This window comes from Lottia gigantea (genome assembly GCF_000327385.1).
Source record: "Lottia gigantea unplaced genomic scaffold LOTGIsca_5, whole genome shotgun sequence".
Taxonomy (NCBI): Eukaryota; Metazoa; Mollusca; class Gastropoda; family Lottiidae; genus Lottia; species Lottia gigantea.
Genome location: NW_008709715.1, coordinates 1874277 through 1889715, shown reverse-complemented (window position 1 = coordinate 1889715; position 15439 = coordinate 1874277). Strand labels below are relative to the sequence as shown.

The 15439-nt window shown below is 30.6% G+C and overlaps 1 protein-coding gene across 1 annotated transcript in view; it reads left to right on the top strand.

Annotated features, from left to right (window-relative positions):
• Positions 1–11966, top strand: part of LOTGIDRAFT_106371 (hypothetical protein) — a gene marked incomplete at both ends in the record, with an annotated part of 48089 nt that extends 36123 nt beyond the window's left edge. The window contains one exon of the mRNA XM_009061834.1: positions 11821–11966. Coding sequence (XP_009060082.1) covers positions 11821–11966 — 146 coding nt within the window. The remainder of the gene's footprint in view (positions 1–11820) is intronic.
• Positions 11967–15439: the final 3473 nt, after the last annotated feature.

Here is a 15439-nt window from a genome sequence, read left to right as displayed (position 1 = left end):
CGTATGCTTAAACTGTCTTGGGAATTGCTATTTAAAGTTTCCAGACATTCGAACACTAACAGAGAATAAAACATAAGATAACCATTTTAGTGAGAATAAAATTTTGCGATACTGATGGTTTTTTTTAGAAAAATTATGTAAAGAGGAGTCTAATTTTATTTCGGGTTGGATCTTTGATAGGAGGGCGCTTAGTGTCTTCTATACAAAAGGGACACCACTGAGCGTACTCACAATTCCAATCAATTTCTTCAACTTCAAATTCGAGCATATTTTGTGCCAGCACCTGAGCTACTGAATGGACAGCTCATCTACCACGTCCTCCAACACAAACATTCATAGACGTGGAGGCTGTCAGGGTTATCTTCCTTCCGCAAAAGCTGGATTCATTTAGGCCTAATCAGAAAACAGTTTTCCGAGGTTTTTAATTTATGGGGGATTAAATATAGAAAATAAAATTTAGAATTTAGAAATAAATTTATTATTTAATTTTAAAAATTACAAATTTTCAACTATGTTTAAATCTTTGTTAAAATGAGACGTCTCTTTTCATTGTTTGTCTGAGTTCGGAACTGTTTGGCACAAAACATCTGTTCGACTATTTTCAACACTGTGACTCGATGCTCTGTTCAGCTTTCTTTGTTGTGTGGCGACAAATCACAAATCGTCCGTCTTTTTATATTAGTAGCAAACATCAGCAATTAGGTCGAAACTGGATTGTTATTTAATTATTTTAGAGTTGTAGCCTTCTCCCGTCTCAATCATTGATGTGAAGGGTTGTTTGAGCTGTGTATGGCGGTAGATTTAAAGTACCGTACAGTCAGTGTATAGTTGTGTGAATAATACCGAGTTAGGGCCGCCTATTAATATTCATGAGTTGATGGCCCTATTGTGTGAAATCTCTTATCGAGACTGTTCCGGTGTGATTGTTCTTCATCGGTTCAACACAACTCATGCTTGTTCTTCGTTAAATTTCACTTTTACAAGTTGCAAAAAGTTTTAATTTGAAAGTTTTTTCATTTGTCAACAAAGTTCAATTGATGGATTTCTTTACTTATGGAGTTTAAACGGTAAGCGACTTATTAATACTATTTAGATATCGAATATCGGCCGCCTCTTGGTGTTGATCTGACTGCTACACAGATAATTCACGCTAAGTAGTCAACTCAGACAATAACTTTTCAACACGCGTGTTTCAAATGTTTTCAATGTTTATTTGACGTACATTTTGTTTTCTGCATCTTGACAAAATTAATCAACAATGACAGTTGTATATGTAGATTTGATATACATCGATATGTCTGAAATACAACTTTGATTTTCCCTCCAAACTCTAATGACAACACTATCTCGTTCAGTTTGTTGTCATGAATCAATGGTTGTTAGTGAATGAAATCTTGGCAATTATAAGTTGACACGACTGGTGCATGGTGTTGTCTAATTGTCAGTTTTATTCCATCTTTGAAAACAGTTACTCTTGCAACTTTACAACTGACATTTTTAATAGTGTATTGGTAACAACACATAGTATGATATTGTGTATATTTGAGAGGTCAAAGATCACTGTTATTGCCCTGGAAGGAAAACAGTGGTTGGCCTCATCTCTTTAATTTAAAGCAGCAGAAGAGATTAAAAGATATTTGATTGGTACTGTGACTAGTTGGTGTATCTAATCAATTATTAATTATGTCAACATAGATTGATATTGATTTAATAACAACTTATTGTCATGACAACTTAACACACTATCTTGTTGATTATACAGATCATAGTCAAATATTTCACTTGCAACTTTTAGCTATCATTTAATACAACTTGTTAACAATTTAATTGTATTATACCTGTAAATTTGTCTTTTTTGTTAAGACATTATTGAGAAATATTGATTTTTTTATTGCCACTGAAATATTCTAATCAATTAATAGAATGAAGCATTGTGTTAGCTTATAAATGCATTTTAGTTTTATGATGCGTTAGTTTTGATAATTTGCCTTTGTTGTGATTTAGAAACATACCTATTGAACTCAATTTTGTAAGATTTATAAACTAGAGAGACCCAGAGGTGAAAAAAGACACCAATAGTTGTGGTGTGAGTGTATTGTTCAGATTGACAGCTACCTGTCTAATTGAATAGAAGACCAGTGTACAATGAGTGACCAATTGAATGGGCAATAAAGACCATTATTATTAGCCACTGGCTACCATAAGTTACAATAGGATAAATGTGAGCTCAGCAAATACAAGTAAGATTCTTTACTTGTCACTGATCACAGACAATACTAATTTCCAGTTTGTTTTTCAATTGTTTTCTTGCCTGAACCACTTTTCTCCCCTTCATGCCCTCCATCCTAGATTGTCTGATTCATCGTATAATGTAGGAGGATTTGTTTTCATATCACAGATTTTAAATGTAAACCAATCTGGTGAAGTTATTAAGACACGAAATTTGGATGTTGAATATTAATTATTTTATTCTCATTTACAGTTTAATGTAACTAACATTTTTATTCCTTAAGTCTTATGTACTCAGTGATTTGGTGTCTGCTAAGAACATAATCTGGTTGATGTTACAGTCTATGTAATTGGAAGGGAAATAACTCCATTAAGAATGAAATGTGTCGTCTGCTAGCTGTGAATATTTGATTATCAATTACAAGTGAAGAAAAGGAGTTTAAGTGGTATAAGCATGTAAACTAGTAGTTAAAATCAAATGATTGAGCCATGAAAGTTACATGAATAATTTATAGAAGTAAAGATAAAATGTAGGTTACTCTTCTATTTGTCTTTCTGTTTTATGGAAATAGTTAACTAATTAATAAGTAAAAGATGTAGTTTTAATTAGTTCATATTATTAAAAATCTGATTATGTATTGTAGACATTAAATGTCAATGACTGCTATAGTTTATCAAATGATTGAGGTATGAACAAGTTTCCTGAATAATTTATGGAAGTTAACCATGAAAGTAGGTTATGTTGCAACTTGTTATGATTTATATGTGAGAATTGTTGCACAGTAGTGCATTGTAGTGTTTGATTTGGGTGCACCGCTGTAATGAATATTACAGTTTGATGGAGGACAAATATTTCAAGATCAGGTGAAAATGATTAAAATAGTCATTAAAGGGTAAGCCTACATGGTTATCAATCTACAAATTTCAATAATCATAAACAAATCTGTTTTGATCAAAATGAAGCAACAAAATTGTTCTTTTGCTCTTTTGTTGATATCAAAAAACAATATCAATTAAAAATCAAATATGGGGACAGTAAGGAATGAAGGCAGACTTGAATAACAAATTTGCAAGATTGCCTTGTCTGCAAGCATTTCACAATTTATTTTGTTTTGTAGTTAAAAACAAAGCTTACTAGTTGAAGTGTTTACAAATTGTCTTCATATTGCCTAAAATATTGGTATAAACAGTATATATTGATGTTTTTATTTGTGAATTTAATAATCAGTTTTAATAGTTATAGTAGTTGTCTTTACAAGATTTTTATAAGACTCTACATTCACTGTCTTATTAAATATTAAAGATTAAGGCGAAGATTAATTCTACTATTAAATTACTCTTTATTCTATTAGTCTATCAAGTGTGTCCTACCATATGAAATTCAGCTCAAAGGTATATTGTCAAAGTTTAAAGTATATATTTGTCATAGACATGATATCTCCTTTCTAATAGCTTGACTTGACGCTTGTACTCTCTCAATAAATGACCCGATTTATATTTCTAACAAAGGTAAAGTATGTTTTTTTGTATGAACTGATATGAGGTTATTTGAGAAGGTGTTGGTGTCAACTCTCTCTACAAATAGGTTAGATTTGTTGTATATATATATATATATATATATCTCTTAATTATCTACGTTATCATATTGATTGAGGGTGGGCATGGTACTTCTTAACACTTAATATCAGGATGCATTTGGCATTTAATTCTCTTTGATTCCATCCAGAAATGCCTTGATAGCAATAATAGCTACCTGACAATTAAGTAAACTACATTGGTGCCACCCATGAACAGGAACCTGATAAAATTTGATGTGTATATTTTAAGTGGATCATGGGTTAAGAACGGACTGGATTTCCAGATACAGTCAGAGTTGAGACTTAATAAGAAGATCAGTTGCAAGTAAATCTAAAATTTCTCGAGTCGTTCGAATCAAATTGAAACTGGAGTAAGAAGGTATAATTTTCATTTGCGATGTCAATGCATTAGATTGAACTGCCAATAGAAAAGGCATGTTCTTGCTCCTATTTCTGTCAAGTAGATTTCATTAAATTCCAGTGAGAAAAATCTAATGGGTTGTGTACACTATTTATTTGAGTCAGAAATCTGTGAATACAAACAGAAACCTATATTCTGTATTCTATAGTATTTAAAAGAGTTGGTAGTTCACCTGTTAAGATAGGTGAAAGGTCAGTGTGTTGTGTATGGGATATTTCCTAATGTCCAGTAAAATCAACCATGCATGACTATTGTGGTCTGGCTGTGAACTAGTAGAGACTGAAGCAGTCACTTGCCACTAGGTGATTATGTAATTGAAATGGGCTTGAGAAATTTGACCTCTCCAGTTTCTTTTGTCAAGCTGACACATATCTTATTAGTAAGATGAAATAAACAAAATGGACTCAACTGACCACAGCATTTCTATTTGAAATGGTGTCTGCCCAGTCGTAGTTTGATAGTAATTTTAATCATATGTTTTTAGACAAGGATTATATTGCCCATTATTTTTGTGTAAGTAATAATTTGTTGTTGTCTAAAATAGCTTAAGAAGACTTTGATTGATCAGTTTAAAATTAGCGGTTAATTATATCCATGTTGAGAATATGTATGGCATGTTTTCAAGATTTTCATAATACTTGTAATCAAGTGATGAATCAAATTGCGAAATGTCTGGTAAAGTTGATTAGCACAGTAGGTGGTATTTAGAAAAGGCAATAGTACATGGTTAATAATAGTCTTGAGTCTATCAGAATCACTCATTGATTTCTTCGAGGTTTTAATCAAAGGTTAAATATAGTAAGGTATCCCATAATCAAATATTGTTTTTATTATGGACTAGACATTTATTCTCAGATATTAATCTTGCTTTTTGTATGAACTGAGTGAAATATTACTCTTGATCATAAGTGAGATGTCAGTTTGGATGTTGGTCAATTACGAATTTTGAGATCTTTTTTTCTGTTTTACAAGATCACAAATTAATAACCAAAGCAAGCCACTGAATTTGCTTTTTAAACATTTTAGACAGATTGTGTCTCAGCTTAATCTTTCCTGTTGAAAGAACTGGGTTTCCTGATTAGTACATAAATATCATGACATAAATTTTATACAGTGCATGAAATGGTCAAAAATGTCTTACGTTCGACAGACCATCTACAACAAGTCTGTAAATTTGATGTTTGGTTGCTAGAAGCTAGTGCTGGGTATCGCTAATCATGTCACGATACAATATTCATCACATACAAAGGTCACGATACGATATGTATCAGGATATGGGGTAAGGACATTTTATCTTCTCGGGTTCATCTTTGAAACATCCCAAAATTTTAAGAAATGCAGGGTATCGTTAAGTATCGATACACAACCTTAATATATGATACACATATCAAGGCATGTTGTATCTCGATACATTGATTCTTCAATATATTGCGCCAGCACTATAGCAATATACCTTTTAAGTTTTTCTGTACACATTTTAAAGTTAATTATGAACCAGTCTGTGTTATCGCGTAACATTTGATTAATTAATTGTTCACTTGTTTATTTTATGCAGGAGAATTTTGACACAAAAGGCACACTTGTATCAAACTCTGTAACTATCCACCACTTGTCAATGAACTAGACAATGTTATGAAATGTATTTCTGCCCTCTTGTGAAATAGTGATTCCCTCTTTCGCTGTAAAATGCTTCAGAATTTAAAATGTTAAGAAACATTACAGTAAAGACAATTAGAAGTATTCTATTTCAAGAAATATATTGATCCATGTATGTAGAACTGTTTTATATATATTTCTTGTCATTCACAAGTTTCATTCATCTATGAATATAACATAGATATATGTTATTAAGTGATAATCAGAAAGCTTCCTCACATAATATTTTCTAATTCCCATATGTCATCAGACCAATCTAGAAGGAAGATATATTTCTGTAATAAAGTTTCGAAGGAAAGCAGAAGTCATACAGGATATTATTTTAATTAGCTCTCCTATAAGGAAGGAAATTTTAAGTAACCAACATTAATTTGTTCCTGAATTGAGGTTTAATAGAAAAAGGATTATTTGCAATAATTGTAAACTTTAATTGATGTAGTTGTAAATTTGCATAACCTTCAATTTTCAAGTGACTTCATTCTACGTCCTTAGACCCCTATAGAACAGTTTCAAGCATATTGGAATGGCCAGAAGGTTAAGTTTTGTGATGTATGAATTGCAATATACCTAGAATGAATGAAAATTCTCTTATTAATAGGGTTGAAATAAAATGGTTTGTGGAAAAGAATGAAAAGGAAAATGAACCCCATTGATGTCAGTTTTAACCAGTAATTACCCTGAATTTGTGACTGACTGCTTTAAAGCCCTCTTGCTGTACTCTCACATGACTCTCTAACCTTTGACCTTGAGTCTGTCCAGTTGTAGGGTCATTTAGGGGTTATTTATTTAGATTTGACCCTGAAGAGATAACAGTATGCTGCCTGTAGCTTGTGAACTCACTAATTCAAGCCTGATTTCCATAATTTGATACCCTCTCACAAACATTTCTCCATGTTTTGTAACAAACTTTGGCCTGGTGTTATATGTTGCTGGTATTTTGTTAATTGACTACAGACTATATTTAACATTATTGTCCTCTCAAAATCATTGGATCACATTCTGTATTTATATGTATCCATTGTAGTAATTGAATACTCATGTTCTTCTCGCTATTAAATCATTATTAGTGGTAAATGCCGGTAGGAAGAAGTAGTTATTGGCCTCTAGTAAAGCTAAAGACAGACAAATAGAAAAGATTGAATGATTATTAACTTAATCACAGCCCTGTGGTTTCCTTTTACTAATTTTTCAATGATAGGAAAGAGTGATATCACTATGATACATATTGAATATTTGATTATAGTATTATGGTCGATAGTGATTTCTGTATTCTAATCTTATACCCTATAAACACAACTTCTCACTACTTGGACTGTTGAAGTGTATGAATTATTAAGTGATTAAATCCAGGCACGCTGTGTAGCATTAACAGATCATTACTCAATGAATTTGTTGCTCTGTCAAATACACAAAGAAAATTCAATAATAATGTGGCTGGCTAGTCATCAAATTGATTAGGTGGTGTATTTAGAGGGCAAGTGTATTAATAATGAATACATGATGTCATCAGTTCTAGATAGGATTTCATGTTGTAAATAATACAGGATACAAATCGTAGATCAATAATCACTTTAACTCTTTATATTCCTTTCTACACATAACAGTATTGTGAACATTAACTTGCGGTTTTATGTTGTCAAAGGATTGAAAACTTTCTGCTTTGAATTTGATTTCTGCTTTGAATTCAACAAAGAAAATAAAAGTTTGTATATAATTATGCTACATAGAATAATGATGTACAATTATAGAATTGAACATCAAAGTACAGCATCATCTGATAAGATAGCTATTCATAGAAATTTTGTTATTAAGCATGAAATAAGGTTATTTGAAAATTATATGTATTTTAAACCAAAGGTGCCCCACCCTGTTGGAGATTTATTGTCATGAAGTGAATTTGGGTTGAAATATAGAGAAAATGATTACATGGATAAATAGAGATGGTAAAGACAAAATGTAGTATCTGATACAAAGTGTTTAAAATGAACAGTGGACAAATAGATAGTATGTGTCTCTGGGTGTTTAAACATGATATGTTGGCTAACAAGGTGGAGATGTTAGAAATCGGGCGGAACTCGGACAAGTTTGTATAAAGAGGTTACTGGGTATCTTTGGTAATAGACAAGTTATGGTTAAGGATTAGCACTCTCCATTTACAACAAATGGTGGAAACAGACTTTTTCAACTTCATTTTACAATTGAAACATAGAACCTTGGACATTGTCACTTGTCCATTTTTATATCAATATTCAATAGATTGCATTTGGTGTTCTCTGAATGGTTTGAACTGTGTCAAACCAGACTTTCAGATTCCCTAGTCATTAACTAGGGAATTAGGGGTGAGAATAGGGCATAAAATTTAGGGCTCTGTATGGTTTGTATCCACTCTCAACCACTGTTATTAAAGAATAAACTATTTTTACAAAGCTAATAAGACTAGCATTAAATTTCATTGTTCTGCCGAATCCAATCGAGAAATAAACTTGTGAAAAGTTTGTGTCCTTGTATTTCCACAAAATAATCATAGATAGATATGTTTGATATAAATAGAACTTGAGATAAGAAATTTCAAATGACCATGAAATGATATTTGTAATGATATGTAATATCTGATATAAGCATTATTATTAAATCAGTGTTTTAATTTATCATAGCTATGAATAGAGGTGAATTATTAATATATGATTTGAAATATAATAGTAAATATTTCGAGATTAGTCTACTGAGCACACCTGTGTTGTGACATAGTTCTTGTTAAAATTGTTATAACATTACTCCGTCTTTGTTACTTTTAACTTCAATGTGCGTGACTCTTAGTTTTGTTGAGTACTAACTGGCTCTATTTATAGGCAATTCATAGGATTGTCACGTTATATGTCTTGAGTACATAACTTTTGTCACTTAACAAATTAGATGAGAATTAAATGATCATATCAGTTATATAACGATAATCGATGTTCGTTTATTTGTTTAAATATTGATTTATTGATTTGATAGAATAAATTTTAATTAAATTTTCATCATTGATTGGTGTTCTGAGGTACTTCAGAAATAAAATGATTATAAAATAATGCTAATAGAATAGCTGATTAGAGCTTAGAACTTAAAAGTATTTAGAATCCACATTTATTTTTCTGATTTATTAAGTACAGTATAATAATAGAAGGATTTATAGAATATAATAGAGAAAATTCAATTTGAATATAGATAAAAATTCTTGATATTTATGCAGAATAAAGGATATGAACAACTACTAGTTTATATTACTCTGTTGATAAAGATTGTTGCCAAAATTTTCTAAAGGGGCGTCTTCAACATGCTCACTCATGTGGAAATTGTTCTCTTTTCAATTTAGTGTATATGATAGCGTCTTTAGTCAACCAAGCAGAGTTTTTTAGTGTCGCCAAATAAACCGAATAAAAGCCTCAAGTAAATTGTGAACAAGTTACTTATTGTGTAAATATGTTAGCAACTGTGGTGAAATGGCCTAAAGCTTTGTGAAATATTAAGGTAGCTATTTCATACTTAGATAGTTCACGGTATATATTTATATTACTTTGAATAAATTATTTGTATAGACATGCTACTTTATTCATGCTTTTTCATCCTAATCCTTTTCACATAAGGCTTTTACTTGTTAATATACTTATCAATTAAAATTGATTGATATGATAAGTGATTAATAGCTTTATATTATCACACTATGAATGAAGTAGGTCTTGATAAACATTCTTCGGTACTTTAGTTGTTGAAAATCTTCAAGCATGAAGTCAATTAAAGTATAAAATAAAGCTGATTTATTAATAGTATATAGAAATTAATTAGGTTTTTATATAAGTTTTTTTTATGAAGATTTTCTGATAAAGCGTACAGTGTGTGAGAGATAAGAAGGCAAGATAAGAGTATAAATATGAAAGATGATTATAGTATCTGATTATTGACTAGTATTATATAAAAGTGAGAAATAATCATCCTATATATAATAGATGACAAGTCGATACTTGGCTACAGTTTCTACTATATAACAAATTATCACAGTAATTATTGAAAACTCTACTCTTCTTATTGATTTTAATCAAGGCTGAATATTATTATTGTTGATTTGACGAGTTTTGCTATTTATGTCAGACAGACATGTTAGAATACTTTGCTGGATTTTGACTTTTATTGCAAGTCATGTCATATAAGTTTGACAAAGTTTTCAGGTTATGTTAGACAAAAAGTGTTTAGAAACATCTCTTTAAATTAGACAAATTTTGCAAGTCATGTCAGACAAAAGCATTTGGAATCTTCTGTAAAGATTTGACGAATTGTGCAAATCAAATTTGCAAGAAATGATCCTTTGCAAATCCTCCGCAAAATTTTCATAATTTTGCAAGTCACTGGGCAGAACTTGTGAAATGTTTACTGTGTCGATCAATTCATATTTGTTAGCTTTGTTGCCGAGTAGATAAATTTTTGTATGATTTTGCTTTTCTTGTGAAATACATGTATTTAAATTTAATTTCAAATTATTGAAAGAAATTTATCAAACAAAAATCTTGAATTGAAAGTAGTCATTATATTTTTTGGAAGGCAGGTGTGAGTTGTTTGTACTGCTTTGCCTTCTCTTTCCAGATGGTAGGTGACTTTATTAACAAAAGCTTTTTTCTTTCAAAATATTAGTGACATTAGAAAATATTAGATGTATAGTTGTGACTTTTAAAGGTATTGAATAAAATATTTGTGGTTAAAGTTAATAAGGATATTTGTTGTGTGTTTGATGTAGTCTCTGGTATAACAACTAAACTATAAGATTGATCAGTGGAGAAATAAAAGTGATAATTTAAGTGATGGAAAGCGACTGTTATCGCTACCAGTTAAATTGTCTATTGATTATATTTGCTTAGCTGACCGTAGTATTAACACAGATTCTAAGACATCAAGTCAAATTATTATGGCAAGTGGCTAAGAGGCCATTTTCGGTTCTATTACTAGGACAAGTAGGTTATCCTAGTGATCGAAACTTTTAACAGTTAATTATTGATTATAGGTTAGAACGGCAAATGTTTAAATCTTATTTTGGCAAAGGAAAATATGGCCTGTGGGCAAGTGGTGTACAAGATAGGGCGCTTAGTCAATTACATAGTTGAGGTTGATATCAGTTATCACAATCTATATTTAGCTTTTACCAGCCTTCAACTGTTCCATTGCTGCAAATAATATGGGAACCATGTGTGCTAAAGTGATAAAATTGGCCGTAAATTGGCTTGTAGGTTTTACTTTGTTTGGGATTGTTGTAGACCACTGATTATACAAATACTTCTCACACATCAGTACATATAGATATAGGGTGAAAATAAATAGTTACTTAGTTTTTCTAACCTCTGTTCACAACTAACCTAATCACAAAACTTTTAAACATGACACAATACACCAACTACACTTTAAGACATTAAAATGTTCAGAAAAAAATAGACTTTCTTTTATAGCATATAACTTGCACTTTTACATGTTACAAGTACATTTTGATATAGGAACTATCTATATAGAAATATTTTGTTCAAATTTGAAGATTTAAATTAAATTAGAGCTACATGGATTTATTTTGTACAAAAATATTGAAAAGTTAATTCTTAGCTACAGTGTTCAATCCATTCTAGTTTGAAAACAAACCTTGTACAATGCCCTAATGGGTTTTGAACACTATGCTGTCAAGTAAAAAGTATAAATTACAGTGCTTAAATATTCTTAATCAATAGGAACGTAAATTTTTAGAATTCTGTATTTGTTTGACTAAATTAAGCCATGTTATTTGAATCTTTTTGGATCATTAGCAGTTGATTTGAATTTGAGTTAATATTTTCCAAAAATGTGATCTGGTTTCAAAACCTAGTGAAATTAGATTTTTTCTGTCTGTAAATGATAATTGAATGAATGATTTTTTTCTCATTACAGGCTCATTGACATCTTGGTGTGAGGAACTTGGTCGATTGTTATTGTTAAGGCATCAGAAGAACCGACCAAGCGATCTGGGGAAAGGTCCACCACCAGGAATGCATCCTCAGATGCAAAAACCAATGCCACCTGTTCATCCAGGGTAAGTAACCTTGTAGTACATTATTACAAAGTACTGTTTAACCTGGAGTCCATTTTCAGTGTAGCAGACTACAAAAACCATGCAGAATGATTAAAGGGCAGTAACTCTAAATTCTTGCTGTTAATTATCCATGTTGCAGGGCCAAGAATGTAACTTGCGCTTTGTTTGAGTTTGATTTGGTTGAAAGGTTATCTGTTAAATGTGCATCTCATTGACTGAATTCATTAAAATCAATTATTATTTTAACAATGATTATCATATTTTATTTTAGTCAATTGTCATATCAATTTGAAATTTTTTTCAAAGTTTTTTTTAATTAATGTAATCTTATCTTGAAACAAGATAATTAATAAGATAAATAATTAAGAAAGAAAGATTATATATAGGTTGATATTGGAGGTAAAGAGATGATAAGTAGGATTACTAGTTACAGAGATCTCAGTTTCTATAAAGACAGAAATAGACCAAGTTAATGTTAATAGATATTGAGAAACTAACTCCTCTCTATTATTGATTTTTGTGTGTGTTTACATTCTTGCTGTCTTTTTGTCCTTGCCTTGATTTAAACTAAAGAATTCTCCAGATTATGGCAATATGCTAGGCCACAACAAGTAAATGTTTGCAGCATTGAGTTTAAAAACATGTCTATCTTTATAATATTAATGATAACAGTTGTCAATCAAGTAGAAATATTTCTTTATCATGGATTGAGCTGTTCGCATGTAGTATGTTTAGAGGGCTTTTCCTAGAATTGGCAGAGGTTACTGCCCTGTCCTTAAACACCTGCACCATCCTTGGCACTTTTTTTTTTACTGACTCGGATGCAGAATAGTTCATTCCTTCAGTCTGTTTATTAGTAGACGCTAAGTTAAAACTAAAAAGGTGTGAAATTAAAAGTTCAAAGTTTCATAAACAAAACAAGTAAAAAAGGCACAAAATGTCCTGTAAATAGTTTAGTGAAAACTGATTTTTGAGATAGTATCATACATTGTTTTCTAATTGATTGTACTATTATGAATATCATGTGTTAATTAATGGTATACTTGTTCGTGAAATTGTTTGTAATGATGTGTAGATTATGTGGGAGTAAAATAGATCTTACACAATTCCCCACCTAAGGCTAGGCTGCAATAATAGTGTCATTCAAGCCTGATTTTCATTCACTAGAAGAAATGTAAAACTAATTATTAACTCTAAGATTTTTTTAGATTTTTCTAGATTAATTTATGATGATATTTTATATATCAGAATCAGGAATAAAAATTTTTAAAGTCTGGCGCAGTTTTTCTTATGTAATTACAGACACTTGTATGTGTCTATTTTGATTTTTATCCGGCGAGATTTGAATCAGTTAATTCTTTTAATTCCATTGGAAAGGTGGGGGTTATTATGAAAAAAAATTAAAATCAAGTGCCTTTGTATGCTTCTTATACCATATATGTATTTGAAATTTATTCTTGTTATTGTTGCTATATCAAGATTTTAACATATTTGGCCATGGACACAATAATGTTAGGAAAAAACATTCCTACATGTTTAATTGGCTATCTTAAATTGCTGACAGTGTAAGAAATATGAGTAACGTTTTAAAAAATATGGAGTAAAAAAGGGTAAAAGTAAAGTTTATACATGTAGAAATGTTGTGCATCTTGTGTTTCAAGTGTTATGTCATCATTGGTTAACTAACAAAAGACTGAACTCAATGGTAGTTCACATTGCATTCATAGCGTGAAGTTTGTCAAAGCGACAACAATCTATCTTTATCAACACGATTAAACATGAATATAACCAGTTGAAAACCATATATCCACACTTTGAATAGACTTGCAATTTCACACTTTATGTTGTTATTGTATCATTATAAACTTCTAGACGTTTTCACATAAAGAAAAAACATTAGAAATAAAGTACTGTTAACCTTTCAAATTTGATGTAAAAAGACTTGTACTGTTTTGTAAGTTGGGAGGTGGTGGCCTAATTTGTCATGTTACTGATATATAGACTTATTTTATTATATAATGTTAGTTGATCTCAACAATATACTTACAAATGTCTATACTTAAATATTTACAACCTAGCTCAGCTCCTTTGTCAATTTGTTAACTTTGCTTAATTTAAAGTAAGGGAAGGTTTATGTCTTTGCAGTTTGACCATGATGCTTACCATTAAACCTTTTTTGTTATAAACCAAATTTTAAATATGCTAAAAATGGACCAAAATGTTTTCTGGTGTATCTCCTCTTAAGTTTCTCTGCATTTTTGGGATGACATATTGAGTACTAGACTGAAGTCATAGGAAAATTGTTTATGAAGCATTAATTTAAAAAAAAAATCCTTCTGATTATGTTATAACGCAATTATATCATTGAATATCCATAGGAAGCCTTCAAACTGGATAAGAAATTTGTATGAGTCTAAGAACTATCATTTACTCTATTAACAATAGTTAATAATATAAAACAAAACAGAAGAATAATGAAATTTATTGATCTGAGAGGCTGAAATATTCGCTATATATTTGCTTGCTTGACAATGTATAGTGATAAACTGGAGTTATAATTAATAAATCAATAAGTACAGTGTATATATACGACCCGTCTTGATATATTATTTATATATGTATAGTTATTATCAAATCACGGACATTTTCCTCCTCCCTCCATATAATATATCTAGTCAACCTTTGCCATTTTGATTAATGATGCTTACAGTAGCATATTGATAATTTCACAAGACAGTAAGCTAGCTAGTAATCAGAAAGGATAATTGAATACTGATTCTATATAATAGTCGGAAAGATTGTAAGAGCATGTATTGAAGAGATTAAATAATACAAATGTTTTTAAAGAACTGGGTTTATTTAATCACGTAGTTTAATCCTTTGAATGTAAGCAAGGCAGCTAAGTTGACCATTTTGGAGCAGTGGAAATGGCGCGAAATCGGTTTTAACCGAAAGGTTTTTATAAGTTGCTTTAAGGAATTAAAATAAAAAATTCTATGTATGAGGTGTCTTGAATCTCTAAAAGAGATACTCAGTTAATAAATCCAGTGCCTTACGTAATTTTAGCTTTTGATTTCGGGTTGGGGGCTTGTGCGTGCTTAATTTGCATAGCATGCTTGTATCTTGACATAATTAGGGGCATCAATTTAGATTGGAAATTGGATTGGCACAAATAAAAGCTGTAAGAGTCCCTACAAAAATGCTAGTCTAGAAAACCTTTTTTGCACCCTTTTAAAAGAGCATAAATAAATAACAGCCGGCATGCTGTCTGGACACCTGCAGCCATGTTGTATCTGATGTAAACATTGAATTGATTTTTCAAATAAAATTTTTTTACAGAAATACATCAATTATAAATTTTTTGCTCTCTCAATCTGTGTGCAATGAGCAAGTTTAAAAGTGCAGAAATTTATTAACCATCAAACATCAAAAGGGATATAGCTTTAATGACCTATGTTGTAAATAATGCAAAACTGT